The 13,627-nt window shown below is 48.7% G+C and overlaps 1 protein-coding gene across 1 annotated transcript in view; it reads right to left on the reverse strand.

The window, feature by feature from the left end:
* The window catches only part of SUSD4 (sushi domain containing 4), an 82,990-nt gene that overhangs the window by 29,796 nt on the left and 39,567 nt on the right, over nucleotides 1–13,627 (reverse strand). The window contains exon 3 of the mRNA XM_090263386.1: nucleotides 6,965–7,177. Coding sequence (XP_090119512.1) covers nucleotides 6,965–7,177 — 213 coding nt within the window. The remainder of the gene's footprint in view (nucleotides 1–6,964; nucleotides 7,178–13,627) is intronic.

A 13,627-nucleotide genomic window follows, 5' to 3' on the forward strand; every position in this document is an offset into this window, starting at 1 on the left:
CCTTGATTATTTTCCAGAAAATATTCTGGAGGCATTTGGCCTCTTATGCAGCTATCCAGCTTCTTGGAGAAACTGGGTTTAGTTCAGAGAGTTTTGCCCTAGAAGACAAATTGACCTGATTTCCTGATTTTTCTTGTTAAACAGAGCTTTAACTATTTTACCTTTGAAGAAACTTTCCCTTTCAACAACAAGGATGAGACAGAAAGCAGGTGGTTGCCAAGCTGAGCTCACAAGAAAAATTAACAAGGCAGTTCGATGCCATTCTCAGGAGCTGATGAGTTACAGAAGTTCCGCCCTACGTACGTCTCGATGTTCTACTTTCGAGTGCCTGTGGCAAGCATCACAAGTATCACAGAAGTGTCTCCTACATTCAGATTCCTAATGCATAGAGACCTGTGAGAGTAGACCTGGAAATGTGCATCTTTAACATGCCCCTTGGGCAATTCCCACAAAGTCAGCCATGGAGAACCACTGCTTGCTAGATAACCAAGACGATTGATTAGATCATTGATTTTCAACCCATGCGCTGCAAGAACTTTTAAAACATGCAGACCTTACTAGTCAAGGTTAGTGATCTCTTTTCCCGTTGATTGTCAAATTTAAAAAATGACAACAGCCAATACAAGAATAGCCATTTGGTGTGAATGAATCAAAATTATACCGATTTTTCTATCAGACTGGCAAAAAAAAAAAAATGTTTTTGGTGTGCCACAGGATTTTAGTAATTAGTTTATATGTGTCGTGAGATGGAAAAGATTGAAAATTGCCAGACTAGCTTGAAGACAGCCATCCAAAGGCAGAGGCTGGCTCAGATTTAACAAGTCCCAGCCCACCCCTTAGCATCTGTGTGTAATCAAGAGCAGAACCTGATCTGCAGGCTGCGGCTGAGGGGCAGCTCTGCACCCGGGGCCTCTCACGCCTGCAGGTGCAGCGTGGGGTTTGAGGAGCTCACCTTAGTAATGGGGCTCTCAGATGCCGACTGGGGAGCCCCGAACCGCTCAAGAGTGTCGTGAGGGAAGATGAATTTCACCTGCAATGGGTCTGCAAGGACACCCATGGCGTGGCCCTGCATTTTTCATAAGCAGCTGACCTAATTCTGGATCGTTTCTATGGCGAGCTCTGTGAAATGAACAACTGCTTTCTGGTGACCAAGGTTTTGCGAATAATCACGTTGTGGCCGTTACACATGATCTGACAAGGATCTCTACTCACACTGATGCTGTTTCTTTGCATTTGCCTAATGATTCCGTGCTTAAAGCAACTTCCCGCCTCCAGGGCCCTCGTGTGGGAAGGGTGCTCACGTGACATGGGACATGGCAGGAGGCAGCTAGCTGGTCAAGGATGCTCTGATTTGGATTTTCCCTCGGCACGTGCAGCGGAGTCAGCTGTGCTGGCTCGGGAGCCCTTGTCTGGGGCAGCGCGGCTGTCATGTTGCCACGAGGAGACCCGGTGACTCCTGTCACATATCTTTGCTGCAGCTGTCCCCCACCAGCCTGACCTTATTTCCTCTGGATATTTTTTTTCCTTTTCAAGTCATGACCACATTTAAGTGGAAGAAACCTTTTTCAGAACAAAAACTAAGCTCGCACCGAAGCCACAAGGAAGGGAGAGCAGGGAAGCAGGGAATCCTGTTACAAGAAGCATAAATAAGACACGACAGTGGCCCTGGAGGCAGGGAGGGCCCCCCCAGGGTCCCCCCCTCTTGGCTCCTTCTTATCTTAGAAGATGGGAAATGAGAGGAGACGGTCTTAGGGGAAGACATGCAAATACTCGCCCTGGTGGGCACAGGCTGCTGTTTCTGATAACGCGTGTTTAAGGCAACAAGAAAGAAATTCTAGATGACAGGAAGTGCACATGAGATGAAAGGGATTCTAAATAAAACGTTTCTAAAGCATCCATGTGTTTTGGTGACATCTCTGGGGCTGAGAGGCAACTCACTTTAAAACAGGAGTACGTATAAAGAACAAGCATGCCTGCCCTCCTTTTGACCTATGCCTGCAACCCACAGTTTCAATGAATGAAGGAGTAAGCGCCCATCTTTACGGCCACCTTTAGCTCATGAGACAAGCTGTAGCTTTTAATTAAAATTTTATAATGCAATAATAATGCTTAAACTCACACTGTACATTTTCCCCCAGGAAGCTCAAAGAAACTTCTTCCTAACAAATGATTCATCTTTTATAGCAATCCTCGTCAGGTCTATGGGCCTGAAAACATTTTAGTAAGTACTTAAAAATAACGCTGGCTGAATGGATTGTTTCCCTTTTGCCCTGTGCAAGGAACTGGGGAAGAGACGGGGTTAGGCATGGAGTCGGAGCAAGCTGGGGAGAGACAGAGACAGCTCTCCTGTGCATGTGTGACCTTCAGCCACAACCAGACAGTGAGAGAGGTTGACACAAAAATGCAGGTAGCCGGGGTAACTGAAACCCCCTTGAGAGCTTTTAGAAATACCTGTGTTTGATTTCCCACTGCCCGGAACAGCACACATGAAAAGTTCTTGGAGGAAGTTCCAGGCTCCCTTCCTTCTCAAAGCTCCCCACGTGATCCCGCCATGCAGCCTGGGTTGCATGCCGCCAGCAGAGTAGGAAGACCCCTGAGCAGTGAGTCAGAACGTGGGTCCCAGTCCCATTTATTCACCATGTGACCTGTGTCAGTCGCTTAAATGCCATAGGCTTTAGTTTCTTCCCTGTGAAGGGGCAACGCAATGTCCTCGGATGCTAAGAACTAACGACTCCCCAGGAGCTCTCTTTAACACAGGAGAAAACTGTGTTCTCATTCCCCGTGGAAAGCGACGTCAGAACATATCCCTGCATGACTGGATTTCAAACTTTATTTTCATGCGAGAATCAGTTGAGAGTTAATATATATATGTAGTGCTTGGCTTCACTGCTAACATTCTAATGCACGAGGTGTGCACGTGTATCTGTAGCACATCCGTGATGCAGGTGGGCCTTGGCACACGTTTGGGGAACCAGGGCCTTGCACGAATAGGTTCTTACCAGTTTGAGCAAGATGCCTGCCCCTGGGGCCTGAGCCTGGGCCCATGATGATAGGTGTCAGCTGCTGCCCCTCCCTCTACCTGGGGAAAAGCACCTTTGGTCAGGTGAGATGAGTGGACTGGCCTTAACCTGGATCCCAACTCTGCCACTGGCTGCACGTGAGACCATGGGAAATTCCATCCCTCTGAGCCTCCACTTCCTCATCGGGAAAGGAAGTAGAGCCTACTTTGCAGGGTTGCTGTAGGAATGAGAGAAGATAATACATACCAGGCATGGCACCCAGTACATGGATAGACACCTCCTCCAAACACTGCAGCCTTGTTGAGAAGGGACAACAAAGGCAGCCAATGTGCAGGCCGGAAGCAGTTCTATGTGGGGGGTGGGCTGGGGCCGCACCCCAAGGAGCCCTTGCCTTTAGTGATGGGGGTGGGGGCGGGTTCCAGGTTCATGTCTAGGAATCCTCACCTTCTCCTCTTATTGCCTCTCTGGATCCCCAGAGAGAAGGACCTGGGACAGGCACCTCCGTCCCCAATGCTCTGTGGAAAGCTCCATGGTTCTGACAGCACATTACCATGGGCAAAACCATGGTGAAATACGCACCACATCAACCAGAACTATGGAAAGAAGGAATGCTTGCATACTTTCCTTGTGTGCGTGCAACTAAAAATGACTGCAGACAGCTGCATGCACTTGGAACCCAAATGCCAGGAAAAGCAGTCGAAGAAAAGGCCAGGAAATAAAATCAGCAACTCCTGAAGGAGTTGAGTGTGAGGATTTGTAGGCAAAGCTCCCCTCCTCCCCGCAGAGGGATCTTAACCAGATCCCTGTCTAAAGGAAGCATCTGGTAAAGACAGAGATTAACCAATAGTCAAGTGACAGAAAAAGACAGGCCAGAAAGCAGCCACAGGAAAGAGCTGCCCATGGCCTTGGCCTCCCTAGCCTGCCTCATGCATGACAACTGTCACTCAGACACACAGGTAATAAATGGTAACAGGTAGTGTGTGAACCTGGCCATGACACGCTCCACAGCGAGAGCATGTCACTGAGGCCCCCATCTCCCTTCTGGATCAGGGAATCTTTCTGCCCAGATGCATGGAAGGGCCAGGTAAAGTGGTTCTTTGGATGGTCAGGCCAAGTTCATGGGTTCCAGCCACACTCCCATCTGCCTGGGATACTCCCATGGTGCTGCAGGTCGCAGCCAGCGTCAAGCAAGGGGCTACAGGGGCCAAGGAGATTCTCAAAGTAAGGAAAACCATCTCCGTACAGGGCCATGGTTCCCGGGTGCATTAAATGTGTGATTTACACAATCCCTTTGTCTCCTACTTGGTCCCTCCGCTCCTCTCCAGCTCAAAAGGAGTTCACCACCAATCAGAGGGAGGATTTTCTGGAAAAGGCCTCAGCTCAGCCAGTCCATTCTCTAACCAGCATGCTCTGTGCGGGGACACCCTAGCCTCTGATGACAGCCTTCTGCAGGGGTTGTCCAGCAGGCATCCCTGTGGTCCCAAGTTGGCCCTGAACCTGCTCTGGGAGATGCGCACTGGGGCTCTCTGTGAAACCTGTGGGACTCCAGCTTCCCCAAACCCCTTTTTCACTGGCTTAGCATGGATCTACCTGGAGTCTCCCTGCATCAAGTAACCCACGTGGCCAGTGACTATTCACAGAGCTGCTCAAGGGGGGAGGCGTGGAGAAGAGAGAAAGGTCCCTCAGCTCCGTGGGAAAAGTCCTACAATATAAAACACCATGGCATGACCATGGAAGTCTGCCACAGCCCCGGGTTAGTCTTCCCTTCCCTCCTCAAGGTCATACTCCAAGAGGAAGGTCAAAGATAATAGACTTCATGCTGCACGAGGAGTATGTCCTCTATGCCCAAAGGTGCTCGAGGGACACCTGAATCTACCCAGAAGCTGCAGCTCCAGCTAGAGGTGTCTAACCTTTAAAAATACCCCAAATACCCTCCCCAGCAAAGAGAATCCAGGGCAGCAGAGCCCTGGGTGCCATAAAACATTGTCTCATAGTCTAAGGGAGGCTCAGGCCCAATCCAGGAACTATGAGTCATTATTTGTTTTGCCTCTTTTTAAAAAACAAAACCAAAAACTGCTATTAGCTAGTATAGCTAACACTCTAAGAGCTGAGGTGTATTCAGTATTCTAGGTCTACCCAGGGATGGGTTAGGAACAAAACCTTTCCATTAATATTGATAATAAATAACTTTCAGCTGTTCATAACACAAATGGATTTGAATTCATTTTACCTTTGTCGCTTTGGGATATTGATTTTTTAAAATACTACTCCTTTATTCATGCAACCTGTAGTCTGAATCAACGTAACACTGTCCCTGACCCTATTAAGGTGTGCAGGCTGGGACATGTCCTGATTTGTCATGTGCTGAATGTCAGTAAAATGAACTTATGTACAGTCAACCTTACTTCATGCCCACCTTTTCTTATGAAATGTGGAAAAGGGCTGTATTTACCCAGGAAAAGTGACCCCCAGGAGACCTAGTTGAGTGATTTTGGAGTCAGACGTGCTACCATTGCACCACGAGGTCACCAGTTGAGTAGTTTTGGAAAAGAAGAGGCCCGGACGGTGGCTGTCACCCTGGCCTTTAGTCACGGCACTTATATCAGGAGCCCTGTGCCCACGGGGCATATTTTGCAGTCTTTGCCAACTCCAGGGTCTCCTCTCCACCCTACTGGTCACAACATTCAGGAAGCCTGTTGGGTTTTTCTGTTCTCTGAGGTTTTTGAGCTCCCCTGGGTTTGAAACACTAGGTATCTGAGGGCACTGGTTTAGAGGCAAGGAAGTTGATATATACAAACCAAATAACCTTATAATTAATAGAATCTTGTGGAAACCACAGCTTGCCTGATCTTCACATAACAAGAAGAAACCTAAATTTATTTTTAAAACCTTAATTCCTTATATTAATTTTGGTTGTAATAAAATAACTTAAAAATAAAAGCAAAGATAGCAAATACTTAAGGGAAAGACACCATCTTCTCCATCCTTTAAAATTGCCATAAGGAGGGTCATAATAAAGGCTTCCCAAATTTAAATTATTTTAAAAGTTTCATAGAGATATACACCAAATCAGAATAAGAGTTTATATATCATTATTATAAAAGCTCCATCCTAAAATAAAATCAATAATGGTGTTAAGAGAAACTGAAACTCACTTCGAATGAACTCAATGAAATATAAGTTCTAAGAATTAATTCTCAATTCACACCTATGCATACTTCTGCCTTGTCAATCCTCAGAGCTACAACATCAACAATTTAGCATTCCAATTAGTGAAACTCAATGTATCCTTTAAACTCTAAAAGTCTCTACAAAGAGTAAAAACAACACGTATCTATAAAGTTGTTTCAATCAACAGATTAAGGGATAATTGCAGGAAGGGAAAGAATATCTTGTTATGACCAATAAAGGTAGGGATGATTGCTAGAATAAATGTCTACCTTGTCAACCTGTTGTTGCTTGTCACCGTTCTTTCCCTGAATGAATCACATCCAACAAAGAACTGATGAGGGGTAATTGATTTAATCCTCTGAGTAACAGCCATCGTCTGTATCGTTATATATAGTTTCGCCCAATATATTTACTGCGCTTTGTATTGAGTAACATGGAAATGAGCGCAGCGTTGGCAGCTCAAGAATAAATAGCCCTAATGTTATCTGAGTTTCTCTTCTGCATTGACAAAAATGGTGATGAATTGGATGGTAATTGAGATAGAGAAGGAGAACAATCACTTCTAAGGCTCGGATGAATGTACCCCAGTCCTCTTCACAGAGACATGTTTTTCCGTCAGCATGCAGGTCTAGCCCCGAGACAAAGACAGCAGCCCAGGGCGCTGACCCCTCCGGCACACGCAGCCCTGCACCCCCACGGCAATGCAGCACAAGCCGAGCGCGTGAGAGGCTTCCGTGGGAAGGGAGTCCGGGGGGCGGGATTAAGCACTTTACCTTCTTGCACACAGATGGGTTTATCACTTGGGATCCAGCCTAGGGTGCCATTCAGATGCTTCATACACAGTCTCTTTGTGGAGCCCTTCAGCTTGAACCCGTCTTGGCAATGGAATCGGGTGACAGAGCTCTCAAAAAAAACCCCTTCACTGGGCGTCCTGAAGCCATTCTCGGGGACGCCTGGGTCAGCGCACACCTGAAGGTCATCAAACCCTACATCGACAGAGAAAAGAAAAGGTAACTCAATATATTCCAGTACCGAGGGTCTTCCAAGGTAAATGGCAGGGACTGTATTCTTTCCGACCCCACGGACCACCCAACTACACCAGCCAAAAAGCCAAGAATAGAAGCATTCTTGTGCACATTTCACTCTGCTTTTGGTTCTTTGCTTAGAACGGCACTCGTTAGAGTTTTCAGTTTCATGGCCAAGTTAGCTTTTCAAGGAGGTTATAAGAGCAAGGAAATGAAAAGGGTAAACAACAAAAGGAATAGAAGAGGGTAAGGACCTCCACAGGTGGGCAGGACGCTGAGGGTTGAGGGAAGACATGGAGTCTGAGCATGGCCTTGAAGGGTGGGTACCATTTCTACAGACAGAACTAACTTTGTAGAGGGAGGCAGGGATGATGTCCTAATGGGAATGGCATGACCGACGGCCGGGGGCTGGAGAGAGTGGTCCACATTTGGGGAGCAGCACGTGGGCATGAGAGTTCTATGGGTGTGTGGGAGAGGCATGCTGGGAATGCCAGCCTTCCTCTGTCCCTGCCCTTGGTCCTCGCCCACCTCTGGCCGGGCCTCGGCCAAGGTCCTCCTTCTCTGGGAGGCCTTCCTTAGCCCCACGCTCCCCCACCCAGCCTCCCTGCATTCCACCACCATAACGGGAACACAGTGCTGCATTGGATTAGTTGGAGAATGGCTGCCTGTCATGCTGGGCTGTGGGTCCTTCCAGGACAGGTCTTGAGAGCATCTCATCTCTGCATCTCCAGAATCTCTCTCAATACCCTGCATAGGAAGTGCTTCATAAATGTTTGCTGAATGAATAAACAGAGTTGGAAAAGGAAGCTGGAGTCATACTGGGGTGACATCAGGAAGCCAGGTTAAGCCAGGCCAATGTGGAGCCTGGGGGCAGGCCAGTGGACACTGGGAGGCCAAAGGGCAGGGTGGGTAAGAGGTGATGGGCCTGAGGGGGCATGAAAATGCTAGAGGGACAAGGAGGGCATGAGGGTACAAGGTATTTCAGTTTCAGGTCTTCGCTGTCAACTAGCTGGAGGTCTGGGTGAGGGAGATGCCCAGATGGCTAGGATGAAGGCAGATCCATGATGGCTGTCATGGGATGGCTGGGGAGACCAAGGACAAGGAAGGGTCCTCTTTGTGCCCCACATGATCTGAACGCACTGTCAAAGGGAAGGGAGCTAAGTGTACCTCTGAGTTCTACAAAAGCAACGGAAAATCCTCACTAAGTGGGTACCAAGAGCAAACACACATAACTCCGTCCGGATGGGGGTTGGTGCACCCACCCCCCTGTTTCCAGCACAGCTGCTTATGACAGGTGGGACTGGATACCCAAGATGTGATAGAGAAACAGAAACATTTTGACCATCTGATAAAATCCCAACGCAGACCCAGAAAGCGGTATCCCTGGGGCTCTTGGAGGATTTACTGGGCTTTCAGGTAATGTCCAGATATCAGACTCATCCGCTGGCTGATCCCCTCTAACAGACTGAACTCGCAAAGTGTCCTCAGCTCGTGGGTGATACTTCATCCCAACCTGATGAGCTCACATAGGACTCGCTTGCTGCCCTCCCCAAGTGGCCTCACGACCCCGGACATTCTGCCAGTGATGTCACGCTGAAAGCCAGGTTCTTGTACCCTCTGTGCAGAGGTCATGAGGTGTGGGGAGTGAGTGGAAAACCAAGGAGGGAGGTGGGAGGAGCGGACAGCACCCACATCTGACTCTACGACACCTCTAAGTGGGAGCAGCCCTGATATTTTATCAAGTGGAGGATGCTTTTTATCAGTATAGCTGACACGCAATATTATCTTAGTTTCAGGTGTACCACATAGTGGTTCAACATTTATGTACCTTACGATGTGATCGCCACAGTAAGTCTAGTAACTATTTGTCACTGTACAAGGTTATTTGAAAATTGACTATATTCCCTGCGTTGTATATTACATCCCTGTGACTTATTTATGTTATAACTTCTTATTCCCTGTCCCCTTTCTCACCCAGAGCCCACAACCCCTCCCCTCTGGCAGCCACCAGTCTGTCCTCTGTATCTGTGAGTCTGTTTCTGTTCTGTTTTGTGTTTTAGATCCCACATGGGTTCTGCTGAGACAGAGCCCCCTGACCCAGCCCGGCAGAGGGGTGATTAACACCTGTTGGGGCAGGAGACAATAACGCATTGCCAAGGGGTTGATGAGTGATGGCTCTGTGTTTTTGTTTTGAAGGAGACTGTTGTAGATGGTCAAGGGCTTCCTAAGCCGTGAGTGGCAATGATTTCCTTCAGAGTCTGGCAGTCTCGGGGTGGGTCCTCTCCCTTATGGGTTTGAGGAGGCAAGCTGGCAGCCAAGGGGTTCCTGACTCCACCAGAGTCCAGAGAGTCTCGCAGCATAAATGCAGAGCCCCGAGTGCTGTGGACGTTGCTGGCAGGCTGGTGGCCAAGCGGCTCTCACACACACGCCATACGTCAAAGAGAGCCTGTCTGTTCAACAGCATCAGGCGTGGCACACATATGGGTGGCCACGGAAGGGTAATCTGCACGCTGCAATGCAGGATCGGGTGAGCGTTAACCATCGCCGTGGGGGAGCCGACATTGGCCAGCCAGCAGGAGGTAGGGCACTGTGAAGAAAGGCTGGCAGGCACGGGGCAGTGGGGCACAATTCGGAAAAGGGATAATTCTGCCAGGCTGGGGCACGTGGGCCTGCTGTAGGTGGGGCTCTGGGGGAAGAGGAAGGAGAGGAGATGGCAGGTGGGGTGAGCTTTCCCAGCCTGCATGTGGACTGGGAGGGAATCCAAACCCCAGAGGGACTTGCCTTCCACGGAGGTAGGGAGGGGACTGATGCCAAGAAGTTCCACCAAGGGAGGGACGATCCCCATAATGTGTTCATCCCCCGAGGCTTAGCTTCAATGGCACCTCCCTCTGGGAGCCTTCCCTCCTGCTTCCGAGTCTCACTAGAAAGCCTCTCTTCCCATCAAGGAACCCCGGGCTCACCTCTCTTAGAGGGCTCCTCCCCCTGATAGTCATCGCTGGTCTACTCAGCTGTCTCTCTCACTGGGCTGGGAACTCCTGGATGGGGAGGCCAGGTCTTATCTTCACCTCCTCAGCACCTAGCATGGTGTGTTGTGAGTGTGGACATCCCACAAGTGCTGCTAATAAAAGAGGGATGAGTGATAGATGGAGGGAGGGAGGGATGAATAGATGATGGAGAATACGTGGGTGGATGGATGGATGGATGGATGGATAGATGGACGGGTGGATGGATGGATGCATAGATAGATGGATGGGTGGATGCATGGATGGACAAGTGGAGGATGGGTGGATGGATGTATGGATGGATGAATAGGTGAATGGATGGATGGACGGACAGGTGGATGGATAGGTGGATGCATGGATGGACAGGTGGAGGACGGGTGGATGGATGCATGGATGGACGGATAGGTGAATGGATGGATGGACACAGGTGGATGGGTAGGTGAATGGATGGATGGACACAGGTGGATGGGTAGGTGTATGGATGGATGGACAGGTGGAGGATGGGTGGATGGATGGATGCATAGGCAGATGGAGAGGAGAGGTAGGTGGGTAGATGGAGGGATGGATAGAATGAGTGAATAAAGATGGGTGGATGAATGGATAGAGGAGAGGTGGGAGGGTAGATGAAGCCACATGCCATCTGCTCTGCTGAACTCATGGGGCAAATGTCCCTACCCCATCCCACTACTGCTTTGCTAGGCCCTGAAGCTCACATATGCTACACACAAAAGCCGTGTGACATGCCTTCCCCCAGCACAGACATACTCTCTGTGAACACCCTCTCCTTCTTTTCTAACCCAAGAGGACCATGCATTCTTTAAATGTTTACAGCCGTCTTCCAATCCACATCCCCAGACACCTCAGCCCTCCTCCCTTTAGGGCCAGGGGTCGGTGCATGCTAGGGATTTGGCTGAGATATCTGTGCCCCCCCCCTCCTCCTGCCTTGCCCCCACCACACACCGTTGGACCAGCCACAGCCTGCTAACAAATGAGCCGCGCTGACTGCTGAGTCCTGGGCACAGACCCTTCAGCTTGTCACACCTGCCCACCCAGAGCCACAAAACGGTCCTCTCTCAGAGAGGGAGAGATGAAGATCCAGCCCTGAATCGATTCATCAGAAAAATGCCTCCTGCCCCAATAAATAAATGACGAGAGCATCATGAAAATCAGGACAGAGAGCTGCAGAATTTCCTCCTGCATCCAATTTCGCCCTCTTCCTTTACATACTCCTTCCCCTTGAAAAGAGCAACCTCAGCCAGTGTCTCTGTTTTCACGTAACCATGGTTACCCTCTGACTGTGCGTTCATGCCTGGGACTGTGCTGATGATCAGGATGTTGCTGGCCATGGGCTCTAGCCATTGGCACAGAAGAGGAGAACGAGCAGAAGCAGGAAAAGAAAGCAATCAGAAGGCAGGGCAGCATAAAAGAAAATATTCTTCATTTTGGACAACTAATCCCGTTGGGCAAGGTTGTAATTTTCTAGGGCTTGCCAGAGCTTCAGATTCCACTTTTCAAATGGCCCCCTAGTGGATCAGCTCCCAGCCTGGGCCATTTTTTCCTGTAGAGTTGTTCTCTTAAGTGTCTTTCTGTAATGTTGACAAGCAGCCCCGTCTGATAACATATCCATGAAGGAAATGGTTTAGGTGTTAGGGAGAAGTGGGAAATAATTTGCATGTTGGCCCACTAAATAGTCTTATCCTAGGATCCAGTAGTCTTGAAATCCCAACTAATCTTCCTCCCATTCTTTAAACTCTGCGAATGCTCTGGAACTAAGTAGTCACAGCTTGGAAAAGAGGAAGGAGTTCACGGAGTGATTTCCATGTTGCTTTTGGCGGGGAGAGGGAGAACGGAACATTGCATTTTAGTAAGTCCCCAGAAGTGGCATCCCCGGCACTTCCTCCTGAATTCAGTTCAGAATGCAGCACTTATATACGAGAGAGTCCTTGTCATGGTTCATTTTATGTGTCAACTTGGCTGGCCATGGGATGCCCAGATATTTGCTCAGACAGTGTTCTGGCTGTGTCTCTGAGGGTTATGCTGAATGAGATTAACATCTGAGTTGGCTGAGTGAATTAAGCAGCTGGCCCTCCTCTGGGTGGCTGGGCCTTACCTCATCCATTGGAGACCGGAATGGAATACAAGGCTGAGTGAGGGAGAAGTCCCTATCTCTGCCTGACTGTCTTTAAACTGGGACTTCAATCCTCTTCTGCCTTCAGACTCAGACCCAGACTGAGCTTACACCATCGGCTCTCCCGTGTGTGTGTGTGTGTGTGTGTGTGTGTGAGAGAGAGAGAGAGAGAGAGAGAGAGAGAGAGAGAGAGAGAGAGAGAGAGAGAGAGAGAGAGAATGAGAATGAGAATGAATCTTCTATTGGAGAACCCAGGCTCATAGAGTCTTCCTGAAGGTACTCAGGCACTTTCAAAATGAGAAGGACAGGAATGCGCTCCAGAGGACACTATTTCTCTCTGGACCCCCGAGTTCAGGTAAGCAGCCTGTGGGGTGGGGGCAGTGCCTGGGCCCTGGGGAGAGTCCAGCCTCTAGTCCCCTCTGGTGCTCCCTTGGGCTGTGTCATCCTCTAGCATCCCGGCATCTCCATCACTGGCACTGAGATTCCTGCCCAGTGTTTGTGACCCCAGGGAAAAGTCCAGTCCTCAGTGGAAAGCAAGATCCCCTCTTCCCTTTGTGACAGGGAATAAGAATGGCCCTGTCCTCATACAAAGGAACTCATCAAACCCTCAGTCTCATTAGGAGGTCTTGACACTTCCGGTTGGTTACTTTTGAGTCTGCAGAAACCTACCAGACAGTTTCACTGTGAGCAACAGAAGTCCTTGAAAAGAATCAGGAAAATGAAAGAGGTGTGAAAAGCCATCTTTTGGCTTATTATGACCAAAAAGAAGAGGAAGAGAGAAGCTATATATATATATATTTTTAATCAAATTAGGCAAAACCTATTCAGCCAATAAGCTTAACTAATTCTCTGACACCAATATTTCATTACACAATGAACCAAATACTTCTCTGACACCAATATTTTAAACACAATGCTCCTGACTCTTGGTGTTCTGATAACATAGAGCTACCTGGCATGCTAGAAGTTTCTAGCCAACATATACTAGAAATCTGTCCTGAGCCAAGGTCAGGCTCAAACATAAGGATCCCCCACCACCACCACCACCACCAATGATAGAGAGTCTATGAGTTGCCAAATATCTTCCAGAAAATTCTAGAAGAACTGAGTAAAGCTGGACCCAAGGCCACCCAGAATGCCTCAGCTCTTGTAGAGATGGAGGAGAAAGTAAGAGGAGGTCCCAGAACCCGAATGTGGGAGAAACAGCAATTTATCACTGTGAACATTACCATTAAAATCTATGGGAAAGTGTGATTTTCTTTTAGAAATTTCATTTATAAC

Source organism: Furipterus horrens, unplaced genomic scaffold (genome assembly GCF_987537825.1).
Source record: "Furipterus horrens unplaced genomic scaffold, mFurHor1.1.pri manual_scaffold_15, whole genome shotgun sequence".
NCBI classification, from domain to species: Eukaryota; Metazoa; Chordata; class Mammalia; order Chiroptera; family Furipteridae; genus Furipterus; species Furipterus horrens.